Source organism: Rosa rugosa, chromosome 3 (assembly GCF_958449725.1).
Source record: "Rosa rugosa chromosome 3, drRosRugo1.1, whole genome shotgun sequence".
Lineage (NCBI taxonomy): Eukaryota > Viridiplantae > Streptophyta > Magnoliopsida > Rosales > Rosaceae > Rosa > Rosa rugosa.
In genome coordinates this window covers 321,169-343,042 of record NC_084822.1, presented here as the reverse complement: position 1 = coordinate 343,042, position 21,874 = coordinate 321,169, and the positions used below count along the sequence as shown (strand labels likewise).

General features: G+C 36.1%; 2 protein-coding genes across 6 annotated transcripts; one reads left to right on the top strand and one right to left on the bottom strand.

Moving 5' to 3' along the window:
- The first annotated feature begins 1,416 nt into the window (after positions 1–1,416).
- On the top strand, positions 1,417–4,381 carry LOC133739964 (uncharacterized). Of its 5 annotated transcripts, none has more exons than XM_062167789.1 (5): positions 1,417–1,980; positions 2,911–2,982; positions 3,101–3,326; positions 3,837–3,953; positions 4,124–4,381. In XM_062167789.1, exons 1-5 carry the CDS (start codon positions 1,911–1,913, stop codon positions 4,353–4,355), a joined length of 717 nt encoding a protein of 238 aa, XP_062023773.1. In that variant the 5' UTR covers positions 1,417–1,910; the 3' UTR covers positions 4,356–4,381. The 5 variants fall into 5 exon arrangements, 2 of the variants coding, with proteins under 2 accessions (XP_062023773.1, XP_062023774.1); XR_009860934.1 differs by having other exon boundaries at positions 1,425–1,980; positions 3,101–3,268; XM_062167790.1 differs by lacking the exon at positions 3,837–3,953 and having other exon boundaries at positions 1,418–1,980; positions 3,101–3,268.
- Positions 4,382–9,331: 4,950 nt separating this feature from the next.
- On the bottom strand, positions 9,332–21,858 carry LOC133736481 (vacuolar protein sorting-associated protein 52 A-like). Its single transcript, XM_062163981.1, has 21 exons — positions 21,709–21,858; positions 21,454–21,527; positions 21,187–21,284; positions 20,774–20,831; positions 20,162–20,257; positions 19,235–19,336; positions 18,981–19,064; positions 18,260–18,340; positions 17,655–17,798; positions 16,920–17,011; positions 15,835–15,916; positions 14,952–15,134; positions 13,895–14,010; positions 13,738–13,796; positions 13,408–13,508; positions 11,889–11,939; positions 11,401–11,580; positions 11,145–11,279; positions 10,901–10,975; positions 9,921–9,978; positions 9,332–9,786 (listed from the first exon to the last, which is right to left on the bottom strand). Exons 2-21 carry the CDS (start codon positions 21,481–21,483, stop codon positions 9,482–9,484), a joined length of 2,130 nt encoding a protein of 709 aa, XP_062019965.1. The 5' UTR covers positions 21,484–21,527; positions 21,709–21,858; the 3' UTR covers positions 9,332–9,481.
- Positions 21,859–21,874: the final 16 nt, after the last annotated feature.

Sequence of the window (21,874 nt, the reverse complement as noted above, 5' to 3'; positions counted from 1 at the left end):
GATCTTTGCTAACCATTTTGTGTTGAGAAGGAGTCAAAATTCTTTGATTTAATAAGTGTTAGTTTGATGAGTTAGGGTAGTGAATGGGTTACCCTATAGATTCGGGAGCCATTAATCAATGGCGTCAAGGATGACCAACATCTCCTTATTGTACACTGATAAAGCTTGATTGCAGGGGGATATCACCTTGTTGAGGAAAGCAATGGGATGCCTCTGCTGCGAGAGAACTGGCCCAATTCCTAGCCCACTAGCATCTGTGTTCCACCATGAATTTTGTTTATTCTAGGCCTAAGTGCCTCTATTGCTGGGCCTATACGCCTCTTATTACTAGGCTCTATGTGCCTCTTATTGCTAAGGTCGTTTGTTCCTCTTGTATTTTGATGTACAATTTGGATCATCTAATACATTTATCTCTCTTTGACCAAAAAAAAAAGAAAAAGCCTATTCCTTAAGCCCAGCAATGCTCCATCCCAATAAGAATAGTAATGTGTATCTTAGAAGCCCATTGCCAGCTAGCATAGATGACATAGACAGTGGTCTTAGAGACACGTCACTCTTTTGGTTGTTCCCTTTAAATCTTGTAACAATTCCCTATTCTGGTTTTTTTTCCTTCATTTAATTTCCTATTTTGGGTTATGAATGAAAATAGTTTGCTTTTGATTTCCTTTCAACCCTTTTTTTCTCTCTAGTTGTGTCTATCAATTGGTATTAGAGCCCGCAAGGATGCGTGGCCCCAACATCTCAGCTCTCTGCTATCAACTCCCACCCTTCCTGCCCTCACTGCTTTTACAGATGTGGCCTTTGCCAGTGCCACCGCATCTCAACCACTCCCTTCTTCCACTCATCCGCCACCATAACCTTATTTCAGGCCTCGTCAACCAACTACAGACTCAACAAAATGCTCTGCACCATTCCCTCGACTCTTTTCAACATCAGATGTCCTCATAGTTTGCACAATTTCAATAATTCATATTGGATTCCATCATGTGCTTTCAGTCAGCCTCTTCCCCATTTAACTATTCTACTCCTTCACCCTTACACACACCCCTATCTTTCAGCTCTATCCCAGCCATGACCACCACTTGGATTGGTCTAGGACTTTATAACCCCCCCGCCCCCTCCTCATCCTCTCTCTAACTCTTTACCCACATCTTCTTCCCCTTCACCACAGTTCACAGTCTCGAACCATTTCACAATTGTGTACTCCACCCATACCTCTGTTAGCCAAATAGTCACCCTCAAGTATAAGGGCACTACTAGAATTTTGCTCTTAGACATCACGACAATTACATCTGTGAGAAATTCACGCGATGTAAAAAATTATCATTAACATCGATTCCTCAAATTCCGATTTATATGTATATAACTGACATCGTTTTTTACTGTTGACTGATGTCTATATTTTGATTCCAAAATTTTTGAAAACGCGGAAAGACTAACTTAAACAATTTCGTACACGCGGGGAACAAAATTTTCCCACTTTACTTCACTCACTCTCTCTCGCCCTTCCCCGAAACCTATCCCCCTCCTCCTCCTCCTCTCTCTCTCTCTCTCTTACCCCCGTCCACACTGAACTGGAACCACAAAACCCTAGAAAACGAATTCGAAGAGATTTCTTTGTGGCTCATCTCGGAGGTGCAGCCTGGCGTTGACTCGTCGGAGGATGGCGAAGAAGATGGTGGCTACGGTGAGCCCACTCCGGTGGTTGGAGATCGTGACGGAGAAGAGAGTGTCCTCCAGATCCACTTTGTCTCGTGGAGTTCTTGTTTCCTTTCTGTTCAGCACCCAACCTCCTCCTCCATCTCCAAACGGCACCGAACCGTCCTCTTCTTCCTTCTCCACCTCCGACCAGAACCCGTCTAAGAACGAAGAGGAGAGAGAGGTCGGGTGCGAGGGGTTAGGGCTCAAAGATGGTGGATGTTCCAGAGTTCAAGGCCTCCGTTTCAGAGACGAATTGGAGCAACTCCGAAAGAAGTCTGGGTAATTTGAATCTTTTTAGTTTATGGATTTGGTTTTGTGTCTTTGAAGTATTTGTGAGTGGTTTTCTTAAGTTTCTTCACTTTTGTGTGATTCCTTCTTTAATTTATTGAATGGATTGGATTATTGGCATGATAGTCATATGAAGATATAGATCCTCTAGGCTTTTTTTTTGATTGAGGATGGAACAGAAAATTGAACTATCGCCAAAAATGGTATACCCAGAAAAGTTCTGCTGTTGATTTTATGAAATTCATAACTTCAGAGATATATTGACTGCAGAGGAGCTTAATCCCTTTCTTGATGGCTCTGCACAATCACAGATGCACTTCCTTTGACAATTATTTTACTTTGTTCGTCAGTTACACTACTTTTGTACATATGTGAAGGTATCCATCTGCCCACGGAGCAGTATTGCTTTCGCTTGTGAAAACTGAAAAGTTGAACCCTTGATGTGCTATTTTCAAAGGTATTAAATTTAATGCACCTCATAGGCATTGTCAGTAACTATTGTTGCAAGTTTTTCATATTATTTTCCTTCATGGTAGTACCAGTTCTTCAATAATGCGATTGGTTATTTCAATGATAAAAAAAACATCAGATCTACTTCTGCTAAAGGTGTGTATCCACCCTATTTGAAGCTCATGCTGCTCCTGCAGGTAGCTTTGATTTGGGTTTTGTGTTTTGATCTGTTTGGTTACTGGGTTTGCTTTGTTTTTTCAATTGCTTCACTTTTGTAAAGAGTTTAGTATAGTATAATGTAGATAATCAGATACCCAGTTTTGCTTTCTCTTTATTGTACTTAAATTGGTAATCTTTTCTGTAAATTGTTCTAAGTTGGGTCGTACTGATCTGTTTTTACATATTGGGTGTTTTTGTTTCTTATTATTGGCTGGCTTATAGTGTTATTTGGATTGGATTGTGTTTGCTCAGGGCCATTGATAAAGCACTTCTCTTCCCTTGTCAAGTGGACGAGGGCGGCATCTGCCAAAGCACCCCAATCAGGTAAATATGAAGTGACTACTGTTTTCGATGTATTTTGGTATTTTTGTTCTTAGATTAGTGGTTTGTTAAGTGTAAGTATACTCAGTGGTGTGTGTTATATGGTTTTGTGGTATTGTAGATGGGAATGTTGTTCAGTTTGAGAGTGGGTACTTAGTCGAGACTGTTGTGGAAGGAACTGACATTGGAGTTGTTCCTTTCAAGATCCGCATTTCAGAGGATGGCGAGCTCTTTGCTGTGGATTCTATTAATAGCAACATTGTTCGGATTACTCCTCCGTTGTCCCAATGTATGCAAAAGTATTTACTTGCAGTTGACACATTTACTTCAAAGTATTTACTTTCAAGGTATCATTTATGCTCTTCCAATTGACACATTGTTTTCCAAAGTTTGTTTACTTGCAGTTTATGCTTCTTCTACCCTTTTTCTACTTTGTCTGCACTGTCATATTATGGATTGTTGTTTTTGAGCATTGGTGAGGTTATTTCATTATCATCAATGAGAGATCTCACCAAAGTTCCCTTAATTAAAAGACAAGTCACTAGTTCTGGTTCATGATCGATCTTGAAGCAAAGAAAGGATTGAGGAATAACGCAAGGACATGCAAAAGTTTATTTGTTTTCCTCGAGAGTGTTCATGCGCACACTCTTCTCTTTCTCAATGCATTTATTTCATTGTCCCTTTGATATCATCAGTCAGAGATCTCACCAAAGTCCCCCTATTGGTAAAACAAATTTCTAGTTCTGGTTCTTATCAGATAAAACTCTCAATTTACTAATACTTCACCAATCATTAGTAACCATCATCATAATTATTATTTATGCTATTCATGACTAACAGTTAGATTTTGTCTTCAGGAAAGATATAATTCCATGGTTTCCATGGATGGTAATGCAGAACTTCAAATATTATCATTCAAAGCCACTAAGATTAGGCTTTTACGTAGCCTATGTATTCACATTCAAACAATGCAGGTGTGGACTTTGGCCTATGTCACCCCTGTGTACTTTATATTTTAGCTATAGATTAATGATACTGTTAAGTCATTGCCCTCTACTTTAACTACTTTTTGTGATTTGAAGTTGCAATTTAAGTGGATATCTGTGAAACTAGTTCTCAACTCATTGGCACATATTTCTGCTAGGTTCATTCGCAGCTACACCAAGGACTGGAAATTCAAGTTACAAGTATTTTTATCTTATAACAAACTGCTATTTTTTTTTCTTTTTCTTTTTAGTGTATCTACAAACCGTTTTTGTCTTCATATGGTTTATTTAGGAGACTTCAATCTTGTTCTTTTCTTTTGCTATTGTATATGGAGAAGTTTAGGCCATATGTCCCCTTCTCCCTACTCTTTGTACTGTTTTTATCAATAATATTAATGAGAATTTTCTTTTGCTTACCACTGATATTCTCATTGTGATACTTTTCTAGTGAAGAAATTGATTTAGTAATCACTTACAAACTAGAAATTGAAGCAAAAAGAATGAAGACACAACAATTTGAAATAACAAACTGATGTTATAAATGACTCAGGACATCAGTTCTATCTATAGAACATATGTCTAATACTGATATATAAATCAATTTCTTATGTAAAATGATGTCATAGTAGGATACGAAATCAGTTTTTATAAATCAAACGATGTCTATAGTCATTTTATACATCAGGACCTTACAAGAAACTGATGTCCAGAATCATTTTTAACATCGGCTAAAAACCGATGTCTGGGATTTCCTGATCTTTAACATCACCCACTAAGACATCGGACGTTTTTTTTTTTTAACATCGGTTTCTGGCCGATGTTAAAGGCAAAAATTCTAGTAGTGGGGGTACAAATAATAGTATAGAGATTTAAGAAATGTTGTCAAACTCACGGGGATTGGATTCCTTTCACTAGCTAGAATGTGAACCTAAGGAGAGCTAGAATATGCAAATGTACAATCACAAACCTAAATTCACAAGAAAATCTAGGGTCATGGTAAGTATGTGCATTGTGGTGGTAGTGAAATTGTTTGTTGGATAGAGTAGTGAATCAAATTAAAATAAATGCTCAAATGTAAACTAAACTACTCTAAACTAAACTAGTAATATAATGGATGAAGTTAGGGGCTAGATTGTCTACCACTAACCTCCCTTGCAAGTATTGAAGTTCAAATTCAAGTGATGCTATTCTAATTTCCCAATTACCCTCTTTGCATCCGGATAAAACTACAAAAGCTTAAACTCCTTTAATGTTATCAATTCCAACCGGATAAGTCTAGAATTAACTATCTAAGAACAAATCCTATTACCAGTTAAGTCTAAATTCATTGTTCCTAGATGCGAAAAGCTTTGAGTTTAGATAATCATGCAAGCAAACCAATCCTAGATCTAGGTGGTTTTAACTCACAATATTCACATGCACATAGAAGATGCTATCATTCTATCAATGCTCAAGGCTAACTACTCCCTAAACATTTTTTTCATGAGATGACAAACACAACACAATCAAAGTAGTTAAGTTTGAATGAATGCATTCACTTCTTGAATTAGCATATGAAGATAAAAATCACAAATAACATCAAATGTAAATTAAAACATCAATTCATACAAGTTTGGATATGGCTTTCAACCCTAGCCTCAACAAAGTAATTACTCGATCACTCATAATCATATATATTAACATCAAATCTATAAAGTACATCAAGATAAATTAAAGAGTTAAGGAAAGAATGAACTAGCAGTTAAAGCTTGACAAAATCAATGGGTAGCTTCTCCTTCATTTTCCTCCTTCAATGCTCCTTGAATCCTACTTGATAGTGGAATATATGGATGGATGATGAACTTTTTGTTGATAGTGAATGGAATGGTGATGAAGATATGATGCTCATTTGGCTAACTTTGAGTGATAGTGATGGAGTAGTGGTGGTGGTGATATAGTTGTGGTAGTGGTGATGGAGGTTGAGGTTGAGGAGCAGTAATGGGAGTATGGGTATTATATATTTAGATTTTGGGAGGTGGAGATTGAGGTTTTATGGTGGAGATAGAGAAAGAAAAGATGTAATGGGGTGGTATGGGTGATGGAAAACTTGTAGGAAGATGAAGTGATTATATAGGAAAATAAAGATGTGTAAAATGATGATGGAAAACAAAGAGAGCAGCTCACTTCTTGAATTGAGGAAAGAAGTGGAGTATGAAAATGGTAATAGATTTCAAAATCAAAGGGAAAAAGTATGGAAGAGATGGAGTAAAAATAGGGAAGTAATGAGCTATTAATTAAAGAGAGTGGAGTAGAAAAATATAACTAAGGAGAAGTGAGGAGCAGCTAGCTCTCTTTATTGTGCATGGGAAACATGAAAATGAAGAGTGTTGGAGTGGTTTTGGGTCACCAAAGTCAATGTGACAAGCATGGGAGAGAGAGTGTGCATAGGGATGTCTATTATCCAAAAGATAATTTGATGGATTAATCTTGCCATAATCTTATAGGATTCTTCTAGAACTCTCCATGATAATTACAACATCATAAACCTTCCAAAAACGCATAGCAAAGCTGTCCAAAAAAAGGATTCTCGGCCAAGTTACCCTTATTTGACTAAGATTCATTTTCTACTTCTAAAGCTTCTTTCTTGGACTAGGTTTGACTTTCTATTGCCCTGTTTCTGGATGGTTCTCGACTCCTACATACTCTATGACATCATGTCTTCTATGATGATCAACAACCTTTGAGAAAAACTCCAAGTAAGTGGCCGGAAAAGATCTCCCAAAAAGCTTCGTGAAAAACTGACAGTTTATGCCTTCTCGGGAAGCCTAATTTGATCATTAATTCTCGCTGCCTTGATGACGTTTCTGACCAGATCTTGGGCTCATGTTGTATTAAAACATCATGTCTTGCTACCTTTCTGCTAGAGTTCGCTTAAAAGGTTGCAAGAAAAGCTCTGCAAAATAGTTCCCGATAAGCTGATTCTAAAATGCAGTTTTCTACTTTGCAGCAACTGTTTTGCACAACGATTTCTGTGGACTTCCCTTGTAATTTCCGGCCAAAGGAATGATCAAACTGTATCCTTAGCATCTGTAATTTATGGTTAATGCCTTTGTTTCTCCATTTAAACTCTTAATTTTCTAGGATTGCTTCACGATTTCTGGGATTGCTTCACGAAGTACTTGTGCCACCAAAAGTGGTGGTGCATGAAAAATTCGCCGGAATTTTTCTTTTTTCTCCTCTTGTCAAGATTTTCTACAAAACATGAAATTAGATTAGTCAACACTAAATTGAACTTTTAGAACAAGTAATTTTCATGTTTTAGGGCACAAATATATATATGAATTATGATCCAACAACCTCCATTCCTCAACAAATACCACTTTCTTCTGACTCTTCATTTGCTCAATTTCCTACCTTGCAACCTCCCAATTTCCACCAACATCAATACCATCAACCACCAACATCAATACCATCAACCATATTTTTTCTTTAAACCTCCCAAAATGGACTTACCTGATTTTAATGGTGATGATGCCGTAAGCTAGCTGGCCATGGCAGACCGCTTCCTCTGCACATATCGCATTCCTCCGTTAGAGCAAGTACCCACCATTGCATCTTGTTTCAGTCCGTTTGCATCGATGTGGATGAACTCCTTCGAGCAGCGCCACCCTCTCATAACTTGGGAGAAATTTGTACTTGCATTTCTTGCTCATTTTGGCTCCGGCTCAATTTCGATTTCAAAGCACTGCTATCTCACCTCTAACAGATTACCATCGTGGATGCCTAATCTTTGTAATATATTTTTGTTATTTAAAGTGTTTTATTTTCAAATGATTTCAGAAAATGTATTTGGTGTTATTAATTTCACTCTATATTTCTACGTTCACACCTCGGGTTTAGTGTTAGGTATCTAATCTCACCTACACCGGGTTCAAGGCGTGACATTTCCGCACTCACGAGGGTCACTTTGAATACCTTTGGGTTAACTAATGTTCCCTCTACTTTTCAAGTATTTATGAACCAAGTCTTTAAACCATAACTTCACAAATGTCTTTTGGTATTTTTCGATGATATATTGGTTTATAGACGTGATTTACGTACACATGTTCATGATTTATAAGAGGTACTCAATCTTTTACGAGCCAACCACTTGAAAGCCAAGCTTTCCAAATGTATTCGTTGGGCCACTACTTGGGCCATGTAATTTCTTCACAAGGTGTATTCGTTAATCCAGAGAAGGTGCAAGCTATCAAAGATTGGCCCAAGCCCAAAACCCTTAAAGCTATGTGCGACTTCTTAGGGTTAACAAGGTATTATCGTTGCTTTATTCACCAGTACGACATTATAGCAAAGCCTCTCACTGATCTTCTTAAGAACGACAACTTCATGTGGTCAATAGTATCAAAATCGGCGTTCGAAGCTCTCAAATTGGCACTGATGTCTGCACCGATGCTAGCCTTACCTGATTTCTTCCAACCCTAATGGGTTTAGCCAAGTTACAAGACAGAAGCCCAAAAATAAAAGATACAAACCCTAAAATTCCTAATAGCCACCATATCTTCATCAGCTGCAAAGAACTCCTTCCGCAATAATCAAGTCATCACTTGACGTGAATCCGCTTCCGAAGCAGCAAACCGTAATATTGTCCACCAGTTATGACACACGCTGGGCTCAAGAACACCAAAAACAAACCGAGTAACTGATGAGGGAGTGATTGCCGAAGTAATCTAGACACCTTTGTTAAGGTAACAACAAATTCACCAACGGGCAAAAGTCTGTTTACGTGTGGTGGAGAACGGAGTGCTCTGCAAGCTAAAGAGGTCAAACCCATCAAATAATAACAAAAACAAAGGAGGAAGTTATGAGCTAAAAGGTAGATTATGTGTTGATATGAGATACGATTTTGGTTGTGATGAGGAAGTGAAAAGATAGAGACATGATGGGGATGGTGAGACTGAGAGCCTGTGCAGTCATGGCAAAGCTCATGATGGCAGCAAGGGATGGGTAGATGGAGCATTTGAAAGAAGTAGAGGGAAGAGAAAGAGGAAGAAAGTGAAGGAAAAGGGCAGATCTAGTCAAGATAAAGGCTGGGTGGAGATGGACGTATAAGCAGTGGTGGTGGTGGTGGTGGTGGTGTTGGAGACGGTGGTGATTATGAGACTCTCCATGTATGTCTGATTTGAGAAAATTTCTAGAGAAAAGGACCCTCTCTCTAGAAACCTTCCCGTGATTTAATAGGAAAAGGGTTGGTCTATCAGAAGTCTTCAGAGAGTAGAAGTACTCACTTGAGACTCCCTTCAAATTGGATTCTTCATTCCTATTTTTCCAAACCTCTATTCTAAATTGTGTTACACAAGTCCTGAGTTTCTGATTCTCCAAAGTCCTGATTTCATTGTATTCTCTGCAAGCAAAAGTGATTTATAATGTGGAATAGCATTTCTCATCTCATAAAAGGACAATTTGAGCACCTTAAAATTTCATCTCCATGCATCTCCTATGCTCAACTGCAAGCCCAAGTTACCCATATGCACCCAAACTTAGAAAGTCCTCGAGTATTTCTTAATTTCATACATGATTGAGGATATGGACACCAGATCCTTGTTAAGAGTAGACCCACCGACAATCCTCTTTATGCAATCGGAGAGCCTAGTATAATAAAGCAGTAACTGAGTCAATGCAGCCCTCAAGATTTCCATACCACACAAGAAGTTGCTGAAAGAAGTTATGACATCCTTGTGCATCAGCTCAATTGCAGCTTTCCATCTACTTGCAAAGTCCTTCACTAGTGGCTCAACCTCCGTGCCAGTTACAGGATTCTCAACATTAGCACCCGGGTCCTCCGCTGATAAGCCACAAGTAAATTGTAGATAAGTATATTTGATAAGCAGTTAAAAGAATATTATGATGTCATCCTTCATTTCAATTTCAAAAAAAAAAAAAAAGAAGAAGAATTGTCACAGATAACTAAACACTTACAAGCCCGGGTTTTGACAAACTTGATTAAATCACTAAAATGCTCTAGTAATAGTTCTTCCTGCAAGGGAAGAGGTAAAACATTAAATAAGCAGATCACAGCTAACATATACAAAAAGGAAGGTAAACTCCGATTGAATTTCTTATCCACTTCTCCCATTTAATTCTATTTATACTTGTTCATAATAACCTACATTGGAATTCTACTTTTCATGTGGCCAATTCAACCTGTAAAACCCAATTCGGCCACAAGGAATCCATATGCTAGGCTAGTCCGACTACACTGGCGTATTATAAATTCCAAATTAGAAATATTAACCTCTGCAAATGTCCTAACATATAAAATATATAGGTTTGGCTCGGTCCAACCTAGGTTTTGATACCTATTTCCAATTCATTTTCAGTAGGATACTCAATTAAAAGCACTTGATAGTCCTCAACACCTTCTGTTTACTAGTAACAAACTTGCCCTTTAGATTTCTGGCCGAATTATTCAAGGAAAGAGTTATTGCCACCGATGTAAAATACTGTCCTCCTCTATGGAAATAGCACTTCTGTTATTATAAAAAATCTAGCACATGTTAAAAAATAACCATTAGTAAAACCTTTCTTCTTTTTTCTTTTTTTTGTTAGTTTTTTTTTTTTTTTTTAACCCTTTATACTTTCCCTCAAAGTTTGCAAACAAAAAGCACAAAATGTAAGACTGAACATTATGGGAAAAATGAATAGATAAAGGAAAAAAAAAATTGAACTGAAGCCACATCATATGGCATTTAAACACTGTCTAACATCATGTGATCTCCGTAGCATTGTCTAAGGTTTAAATGCTACATTGACTGCCACATCATGTAGACTAAAAGTCGAACAACAAAATGTGGTCTCTTCAGCATTTCTCGTAACTCAAAGTCCCAACTGCTTGCAATATTGCAATTTTCAGTTTGCACCAAAATATTTTCTACAAGATAGGTAGACCAGAAACTTACCACAAATAATGCTGTGTTGCTTTTCAGCAGTTCCTCAAAGTGGATTTGAATTTTACCACCTTCTGGACCAGCTTCCTAGCATTGAGATGAAAAACATTGTAAACAAACAACAGCCAAAGGCAGTACTGCAACTAATACGACTAAACAGTCTCAGAAATTTAGCCAAAACCCTTAAAGAATGACTGCTGATTTATTTTGGCTGTTTTTCAACAATAAAAAAAGGAAATAAGAAACAAGAAATTACCTTCAGCACTGCAATAGTCATATCGTAGTTGTTTATCAGAAACACAGTTTGCAGTTTTGGTCTTGGAAATGCTTTAGCAAGCTTGATAAGCAAGTCATCAACAGCCATTCTCAGTCTTTCCAAATTCAATTCAAGCTGCAAGTCATAAAAGGATATTTAGGTAAATGAGGATAAGTAGATTACATGATCAAAACTCCTAATGAGCAACCACTTATTTGTAAGAATTCCTCTCTAAAGTTCATTTTCTATATCTAACCTGCCCATCTCCATATTCAACATTGAGGTGGATAAGTGAAGCTGTGAATTCAGCATATCGCCTCATGACATAGTGAGGATGAACATCATCTTCCCACAATGTCTTCACATTCGCATTGCGCAGGCTGTTGAGATGCAGGTCAAACACCATCTTAAAACGAGGCCAAAGGGCGATATTGACCTGTAAATATATATATAAATAAATTATGATTTACATTTGTTAAAATATAAAAGTCCAACAAGCATACAAAAAAAAATGAGCCGATGACACCATAAGAGGATATTTTATTTTTGTTTAAAAAAAAATCACAAATAGAAATTACAAATTCAACTGAAAGCTCTTTCCCTTATTTTTAATTCAAGTAAATACTGCCAATATAGTATTGTTGCTGATTATAACCATATTTTCAAGAGCTCACGTTTACCTCACCTAACATGCATACAATATATATTTCAAGACTATTGTGCAGGCAAATTAAAAGGCCCCACCTTGTCTAAGTATGAATCCAAGCATGGGATACGCCGCCGAGACATGATGAGCTGCAAAGGAAAAACAACAAATTATCTTTCATCTACAAAGTTTCAACACTATTGTAAGAGATGGCTATATATTGTAAGAATTAAATGAAAAGACTAAGTTTGGATTGAAACTAATATTTCCAAGTTGTTGCAGTCAAAATCATTCTCTACCACCAACAATGAAAAGGTATATATGTATATAGAAAGATGGAGAAAGGAGAGAGTCGAATTCTTGGGCCGCACAGCTGACGTCCTTACCTCTGAAAGGCACCCTAACTTTCTCCAACATACACTTTCTAAAGGCTTTCTGGTTTTGGGTTTTAGCCCTCCCGTTTCCACAAAAAATAAACATAGGCCATTGGGAACATCGGCAAAAATTGTTGCCAATGTATCCTCGCATATACAGTTATACACATGTGAAAATGTGGCTAACGTTGTCCGAAAAGGGACATATATAGATATAAATATCTCAAAAACAAAGACTTATTTTTTTATCCAATGTTCAAATGGCAACCACGGCTATTTTGAATAACTGGAGATCATTCAGATTTCCCACTAAGGGCATCCTTCATAGAATGGCCACACTTTTAAGAAAATGAAAACATCCGGAGTTCAAACCAAGGTCAGAAATATAATGATCAGAACCATCCACTGTTTAAGTCCTCCAGGGTATCATACCACTCAGACCATCATCATCATTTCAGTTTATCCAATATATTATATTCATCTACAAAGTCTGCATAGATACATAACCAAACTGGTTCAGATTCGGCTAATTTTATTATCCTTTAAACGACTCCAAGATGGGTGGTTCTTATCATTGAACTGCATTAGAGGTGGCCAGGGTGGGAAGGTCCTCATTTTTCTTAGAAGGATGATATCACTTTATGAAGGGCTTCCTAGAGACTGAGCAACTATATAACAGAAAAGCTGTAATATGCAATGGTATTATAAAGTTCTCAGTCAATATTTGGATGTGGTAGACTATGTCAACTACTGAGAAAACATCGTACCAAATACAAAGGCACAAATCTGTTTCAGTACCAAATCTTAAGTCCCGATGGCATTTGAATGAAATTGCATTGACATGTCATAAGCATCCAATACTTGTGAATACGTTTTTAACTCAGTTGGAATCGTCACTAAAAGTGGTCACTAAGAAGCAGGGTTTGCACGCCACAAAATAAGGAGGTCCAGAGACAGTTACTAGTTATGACTAATCATATATACTAAACTGCATAGCAGTGGTATGTCATGTGCATGCTAGGCCTCAATCTTGGTGCAATTATGATTGTTTTTAATACAATTTTGACTCACTCGGAATCGTTGGTATCATCACTACATAGCTGGTTGTGCATATCACACAATATCGAGTTTCAGAAACTGTTAACTAGATGATTAATTATACATGACAACTAGTTCAAAAAACAAGTTCCGAAGCAAGTAACTCAAATACATAAAGTACAAGTTTGGAAGGTTGGAACATTACCTGGTGCTGGTGTATAATGCGGATCATAAGCATTACACCAATAGCATCATAACAATTTGGAAGTATTGAATTGAAGTGTTCATCAATTACAGCAAATGGACCTGGTGTCAAAAGCATACAAAAGTCATCAAAGAGAGTCACCCTTTTTTTTCCATAAAGCACGAGGAGAAAAGCAAAAGTAATAATCTTTATCCAATCAAGTCACCAGTAGATGAGCAGAAATACGCTGAAAACCACAAATGAGCTTTCTGCTCTTCGTATTGGAATCAGTGCACAATTTGGAATAACCCAACCTTGGCATAAGAATCAAAGAAGATCAGTAATATTTACCTGCAAAAATTTCATAAAATATGGATTCTTCGCAAAAGAAATCATCGCAGAAATGGTACCTGCAGATAAAAGGGAATAGTTGTGGAACAAATATATCAGTATGGACAATCTTTCATTAGCATGTAGATTCCATATCAACGAGTAGAGGAAAACATACTCAGAAGTAGCAGTGTCCATAAGCAGCTTGTGCAAGCTCCTGAAGAGCACCTCATACGGATACTTGATAGAGCTGGCTTCAGCTATATGTGGAATTAATGCAGGTTCTTCAATTTCCTGATGAAAAACAAAAGTACAGACAATGACATGTGTTCTTTGCAAGATAAATAGATAAAACTCCACTGTTACAGAACTAACATTATCTGGTCTTTACAAAAGCTTTCATTTCTACATTTATACTGAATCAATGATCTAAAGCTAGAGTTTAGGACCAGGATACCTAGTGAAAACTTTTTCAACTATAGAGTTAATTTGTCATAATACCTATTTCCTTTACATTTCAAGGTTGCTACTAATTGAAATGTCTCTTTCAAAATGTTCATATACGAGTAGAAAAACATCATATATTCCTATTGAATTTGAAAGTAGATGAAGGCCTAAGTTTTTTTAGTGGCAGCCACAACATGATCTAAATATCGAACACATCTCCACTTCATTAGGACACTATGAGTCTATGTATCAATAAAAGCTACAATATAGAAGAGAACACAGAAAAACAAATAATACCAGTCCACAGATTCAAAAACTATGAAACATATCTCATTCTAAGCTCCTAGAAAGCTCCAATCTCTAGTCATTCAATATCAATACTACTTCAAGGCTCCTATACAAATCATTCTTTTTTATAGCCTCATAGAGTCATAGGCATGAGCTTATCCCAACATCAGTGCACTACTTCTCCTCCCACATTGCTTTTTCCTTTTTTCTTATCTAAAAGAAAGGAGAACATAACAGAGGTTGTCCTAATATGTAAATCTCAACTTGATATTAAAGAGGCAAGATCATATGAAATGGTCCACATTATAAATATAACCTTACATTAGTTAACCGAGGATTATAAACCTCCAGCATGTTTTTATTCTACTCTTACACAACTAAGCTTACATAAACCACGGATTACAACTTTTACTGGATATTACAAATACATATTTTTCCCAAAAGTTTGAATTTAAATCCGATTATTGGTTCGTTGCAGTGAGAAAAAGTAAAAATAGTACCTTCAAAATTTTAATCCTCTCTCCAAGAGCAAAAACAGCCGACCGGTTCTTCAGTGGTTCCCTTCCTCTTGAAAATAGACTTGTATTTCTCGTCTCCACACCAATTAAGTCACTAGATGTGGCAATATCCAACTGTAGTTTCTCAAGTGCCTGAATATAAGCACGGAAATGTGCACTTAGAACCTGCAAAGGAAATCAATGAACTTAATAAGCTACATACATTATCCTTCCTATAATATTTATCAAATAAATTATAGTAGTGCATAAGGCCACAAGCAATGTACCATAAGCTTCGAATACCAATGGTGTGAAACCAGCTTGTTTCTCTCTATCATAGGCATATTCCATACCAAAAAGCCTTTTTATAAAATCCTTAGAATGTTTAAAGGAATAGCCTAATTGCATATTGAGAATAATTATGGAACATGACACAAGTAAAGAAAAAACCAACAAAACCATATGAAAACATGACATCAAGTATTAAGTCTGTGAAGGCACTAAAAGAACCACTTTGATGGATCTACATTACATGATGATCAAAATTGGATTTTTCACATCATACCCATGAACAATGAAACGTAGTTTGTCTTCACTACTTAACAAAGATGTGGCCACAAAAAAAGAATTTAGTCTCTAGTAAGTATTGTAACTTGGATACAATTTCCTCAAACATCAAAACAAGAGAATTTTGAAACAGATTAAGCAATTACAACTGTCTGCTTCTGCTTCATAAGTTAATAAATTACACACAATTGAAAGAAGTACTAAACAAGTAATCATCCAGAAAAGGAGAACAAGAAATAGAAAAAATAAAAACAATGTTCCAGATCTTCTATATCATAATTCACAGATAGGACATAGATCATCAGTTCATAGTATTGACCTTGTTCATTGTGTCGATGTATGCTCCACGAACCTCAATGTATACCTCCTTTCCGTGTTCCTTGAGGAACGAAATAACATACCTGCATTAACACACTCGAATCAACAAAATGTAAAATTTGAAAAAAAGGAAAAAATGAAAAAAAGAAAGAAAAAGGAGCAAACTAACCAACAAAAAGAAAGGAGCCAAAACCCAAAATCACTCCAGAATATAAAGTCACAGTAGTAAGCATGGTTGTTATTGCCATGTAGTGTTTACTATTTAAAACTATAGACCTCGCATTGGCATAAAGAAAATACGGGAATTTTTTTGAAGTAACTAAAAAAAAGTTTGAATGGAACGTATGTTTATCTTTTAGTCATTCATTACTGGTACAATACTGAACAAATTATAGGTATACAGAGAAACAATGTGATCTTTTTAACAGCTAAAGGTGACCACAATCATTAGCATTCCCGGACTCATGAGCAGGACATAAAAATTTGATACTAGAATAGATCTGATCCAGTTTCTTCTGCTTAAAAATGTATCAAACGATCAAATAGTATCATTTAGGGTTCCAAATTAAATAAACATTTACACATACAAATTTCAAATGAATTGAACTCTGCATTTTAAAGGGTTCCAAACAGACTGTTAAATAATCATAATTACTGAACGAGTCTACACGTGTTTATGTTTAAAGAGTTTGATGAAAATTATTCAGTCTTTGGTATATTGAAGACGCATGTACTTTCATTATCTTTATCCTTCACTTGTCATTCTGCCATTTTTTTTAAATCAAATTTAAATCATATTAACCAAACTAAACAAAAAAAGCTCGATATATATTCCTCAAACATCTATCCCCATAATAGACATGTCGAATAGACTCAAAATATCTGCAACCACAGCTGTCAATGGAATAGTTCAATGACCTGAGAAACCAACTATGATATTATGAAAACCAATTAGACTATCAATCGTGACTGCTACAGGCTACTCATTTGAATGCTAAAGGAGCATTCTGTTGAAGGATCTGGATGTTATGATATTAATGAAAACCAATTAGAATATTAATTGGGAATGCTAAAGAAGCTACTCACTTGTACTTTAAGAGAACATTCTGTTGAAGGATCTGGATATTTGTTTTTGGTTTTCTCAATGCATAAAGCTTCTGAACAATGAAGTCAAACACCTGCAAAAGATAGATATAGACAGATTAGAAGTTATAGAGTATTCAAGAATGCAAAGCATATTAACTAAAACAGCAGAGCATGTTAACTAAAATGAGCTTCAAGACGTGGCCATTGAATATAATGCATAGCAAGTTACGATGGCATTTAGTAATCCATAAGAGTTGAATGGAAATCATCCACATCAAATGTCGCTGCCATTTACTCCGCATCTACTGGAGGCCTATCATGTATCAGGTATCCTGTGCATAAAGCTGCAGGGTCTAACATACAATATGGCCAAACATATTCTATCACTTCAGTCTTTGGTATTATGTATGGCTTCAATTCATCACTCAAAACAAGACATACTGAGAAAACTTGGGGTCTTGAGAGTACCAAGTCCCTCCACTAAATTTTTGCAAGTTACTAGACACACTCCTTATTGTAGATTCGTGTCCATATAGCAGTAGAAACTAACATGGATAAATGTTTAACTGACAGAATTTCCTATATTTGTCAACTTGACTGGTACATAGAACATGTTAAAAGGGCATTTATTTTATTGCTGGCACAGACCAGGTGTATATGATGTGTAATATACAATTACAGAGAGCAATGAAGTGATCAACATGAGCCAGTTTATTGCCAACCACTGATAACAACCTTGGAAACTGCTTTTTGTCTAAGTTTTTCAAGCTCAGGCTGAACATCTTTTAGAGCTTTGGCAGTTTTAACCATAAGATCCACTTCAACAAACTTCAGCTTCTTGCTAAGAATCTCTAGAGTTCTCATATATTCATCATTCACCTGGATAACAATTCCACATTGAGTGTGTCAACAGCAAAGAATAAAAGATAACATAATGAGATGAAAATTCAATAAGCAAAAAGGAGAGCAACATGTTACTGTCCATTAAGTTTCACTTGAGATATATAGCATGAAACATTCTTAATCTACGGAACTAGAATAGAACCTTTGATTATATATGGGCCAAAAAAGTTTAAAATAAAAAAATAACTGACAAAATTGATTTTATTTAGGAAATTAGAAGAATTAAGGAATAACAATAAAATTATACAGAATGGATGTAGGAATGGATTAACATCTGCTTTTTCCAGCATGGTAAGTAAGAAAGATTTATCTATCTCTGGACAAAGGTTTCAACTTCAACATGCAAAATTAGAAAAGATTAATGCTAGTTCAATCAATAACTTCCAACCCCAAGGTATTTAAGGACAAGAAAAAAAACAATCAAGAAGAAGGCATACCTCGCCATCAACAATTATATCTACCATCCTTGGAGGGACTATAATGTCTTCAACAAATTTTGCCAATTTTGACTCTGCCACCTATTATCAATCATTCAAGGTGTATCAATATGTGCAACAACAAAAAAATAAATAAATAGAAGCGTAAAGAAGTGTAAAAAAAAAATAAAGAAGATGGGAACTTGTAGCAGAAAAAGCGAAAACATATTTAGAAACCTTTTGGACAACCAGACTATCGGCAGTCTAAAAGTTTTAAATGGTTTGAAAGAGAGTAATGTCTTGAATAAGGGGTGAAGGAGGAGATTTGGGAGAGTAAGGTCCTGTCAGCTTTAAGGCAATCTGTCTCAGTTGAATCAAAGATTACACTCTTTCTTCTATTATAGATCGGAAGGATTATAGATCAGAAGACACCTCTAGGTTAAGCTTTCTGTCTTCTGTAGGTGGTTTGCTTGCAGTCTAATAGTTTTTGATGTTTTCTTATGTTTTCTGTTGTTTGTTTAACTTCTGTGGACCTCTCGTCCAAATCTATCTCATCCCATGTGATCAATTATAAAATTTTATTTAGACAGAAAAATAATAAAACAATACATGAATTAACCTTCCACCATTTTTGTTGCACAAACAAGAAAGGGGAAAGCCTAGTTAACACCTAAAAACTATTCTCAGCCTCAAGAATACCAATGAAATGGAATTTTATACAGAGTCCACAGACAAAAGATACCTTGCGATTCTTCAACTTTAAACCCATATCCATAGACTTCTCCTGGAGAACTTTGATGTCAGAACTTATTGAACCTATCTCTGCCTGGACAAGAAATACTAAGTATTACTGGCAATTGATGATAGAGGTACAATGTCAACAAGGAACACTCCATTTGATGTGGGGAAAATGAGACAAATAATCAGCTTAAATACAGTCATTTTGCAGGTGAAAGAGGTAATCATGGCAAAATAATGAAGCAAGGACCAAGGTACCTGAAATCCACTGAGAAGAGTTTCCATCTGTGACAATATGCTGTCACAATCACGAATTTGATCATGAAGAGATACTAGATTATCACTTTCTTTAATATAATCCTGCAGTATTGCACAAAGTAAGATCCTATAGTTCATTATAATGGTTCCCAGAACCCTTCCCACTAATAAAAAAAGGACTGGTGTGGGAACAAGTAATTAACAAAAGGAAATACAGACCGCATGTGAGTATGTTTCAATACATAAATGTCTCATAAAGTCAGAGATTCCTACACATGCAACGTTACAAGAAATATTTATGTTGAAACAAACTAAAACTCAACATCATTTCACATTGACTACCACATGAGGTGTGAATCCAAAATCTGTATGCCTTAGAATCTGCACACCTCTAACCAAACTAATATTTTTGGATCAGAAGTTCAGAACCTGACCCAAGTACAGTAGATAAGCCAATCAATTTCATCCTACTTTTAAGTTGGTTATAGATCATCTTTCCAACCTCTCATCCTAAAACAAATAGCTTTAATCTAGATGGATATATGCAATACAGCATCCAAGAAAATTGTTCCAATCCAGCAAAACCATCTTGAAATTATAGACCTCCTAACAAATGCATGATGAATTGAGAACCCAGAGAATAATAGTTCATCATGACTAAACATGCTTAGAAAGTCAATATCAAAATCCCTAGTTAAAGGTAACACATTTTGCAGCTGAAAGAGTAGGAACAATAGTCTAAAAGAAGACCCAAAGAAAAAAAAAATTAAATAGTAAAAGACGCCCACTCATGTCAATAACCAAAACCTGATTGCCATAAAACTAACAACTCAAAGATTATTCTTTTACAGGTATAAATCTTGCAATATGAAATAAGAATTATGGAATACCCAAAAAAGGTAAAGATATTTTGGAGGAACACAATACCTGGATCGAGTCTAGTTCAACTTGTCGTATGTTGTTCTCAACCCCCTTTGTATAGTCCCGTAGTTTCGTACCCTTAGACAATATATTTGCAACTACCTGCATTAGATGGTAGGTAGTAGAGAGATTAAAGTATTTGAGTGAAGGCCTATATACGGTATATTTGCAGCTGCCTTATGATGAATAGTAGCAAGATTAATGAAGTTGAGTAATTTCCCAAGGACAATTAAGAGATAGGAAATTAGGCAGAAATAACTGATGCATGAATTACAGGTAAGCATAGAAACAGGACCAGTGGTGTACGACATGTGTGGTTGAAAAACTAACTAGAAAATTTTCTAAAATAAAAGTAGAAACCAATTTGTCTGTCCTCTCACTTCCAGGCATTCCATTTGGCATAAATGAACATGTCTATCATTGGGGGATCTAATTTCACATCATGCTCGAAAATAATAACATGATACATGGGAATGCAGAAAAATGGATTTTCACATGCCTCCAGCCCTCCTCTTCCGATGACCACCCCAGAAAATTATAACTAGTCTAAAAGAAATACAACTAAACCAAGTATGGGAGCTTCAAAAGAAAGCATAGAAAGTAAGATATGTTACTTACGTCATCTTGTTTACATTCTTCTAATTCTTGTTGCAGTCCTTCCAACGATATGTCATCACTGAGGAGGAAAAGTTACAATTGAATCACTTGTGAGATGCTATATACAGATTATAAAACGCAATACTAGAGAACTATGTATTCCATCAACTTAATGTGCACAACATGTTGAATTGGACTAGCATTCTGCTTATGCAATCTAACTAACAACCATAGACCTCTCTTCTTAGTTTCTATACAAAAATGAAAAAAAAATAAAAAAAAACCCACGTAAATGTTGCTGACGGTTTATTGTCACAAAAAAATGTAACACACTACCCCAAAGCATCCATATCGTGTATAATTCTAATACAGTTAGTCAGTAGCCAAACTTTCAGATGTGATTTAATCATGTACAAAGACGAGAGACAACATACCTGCTAGCATCCTCCTCAACAGTCAAGTCTCCAACAAATGCACCCAAATCAAATACAGTTTTCTGGGCATCATCATTATTCTCATCATAAGAGTGACCCTGCGCCCACACGGTATAGGGTCAGTAAAAGTACATGAAGCTACCAAATTCTCCTCTTTCTTCTCTTCTTTTCTTATTTGAACTCGGAAGCATACTCTTATGCTCTTGTTTCAAATTGACCAAATTCTAATTATTCAAGCATAGATAAACACAGAATTATGAGAGATACCTGTGTGTTGTTGGTTGCAAGATGAGCCATGTGGATTAACAAGTGCAGGTGGTTAGCAGATCCAGCTCCGCCACCTACATTGAAATTTCAAATGAAATCCGCATAATCAGAAAATTCAAAACTGAAAGAAAAGGATCAGATCTATGGGTATCGAACAATTGCGCTTTTCTTTATCGATCACTCATTCAAATTTTCCGTTGGCGATCAAAGGCTATCCGTTCTTACAAAGAATCAGTGAATCGCAGAGTTACTTACCATCTAAAAATATGTGTGATTGGTCACTGCAGGCTCTCTCTGCTTCAATCGTTGCCTGAATGGGCCTGCAACTTCTCCTTCTTCGTTTCTCTCCTTAATTACTTCTGCAAATGCCTTGCTGTATCCCAAGTCTCAGAAGTCACTCATTAAAATAAAAATTAAAATT

Excerpts from the sequence above, each read along its gene's own strand:
- LOC133739964 (XM_062167789.1), top strand. The coding sequence starts at position 1,911 with ATGGTGGATGTTCCAGAGTTCAAGGCCTCCGTTTCAGAGACGAATTGG. Across the intron at positions 1,981-2,910 it reads CAACTCCGAAAGAAGTCTGG|GGCCATTGATAAAGCACTTC; the intron begins GTAATTTGAATC and ends GTGTTTGCTCAG. Across the intron at positions 3,327-3,836 it reads TCAAAGTATTTACTTTCAAG|GAAAGATATAATTCCATGGT; the intron begins GTATCATTTATG and ends TTTTGTCTTCAG.
- LOC133736481 (XM_062163981.1), bottom strand. The coding sequence starts at position 21,483 with ATGGCTCATCTTGCAACCAACAACACACAG. Across the intron at positions 10,976-11,144 it reads TGACTATTGCAGTGCTGAAG|GAAGCTGGTCCAGAAGGTGG; the intron begins GTAATTTCTTGT and ends TCTCAATGCTAG. Across the intron at positions 9,787-9,920 it reads GTTTGTCAAAACCCGGGCTT|CGGAGGACCCGGGTGCTAAT; the intron begins GTAAGTGTTTAG and ends GTGGCTTATCAG.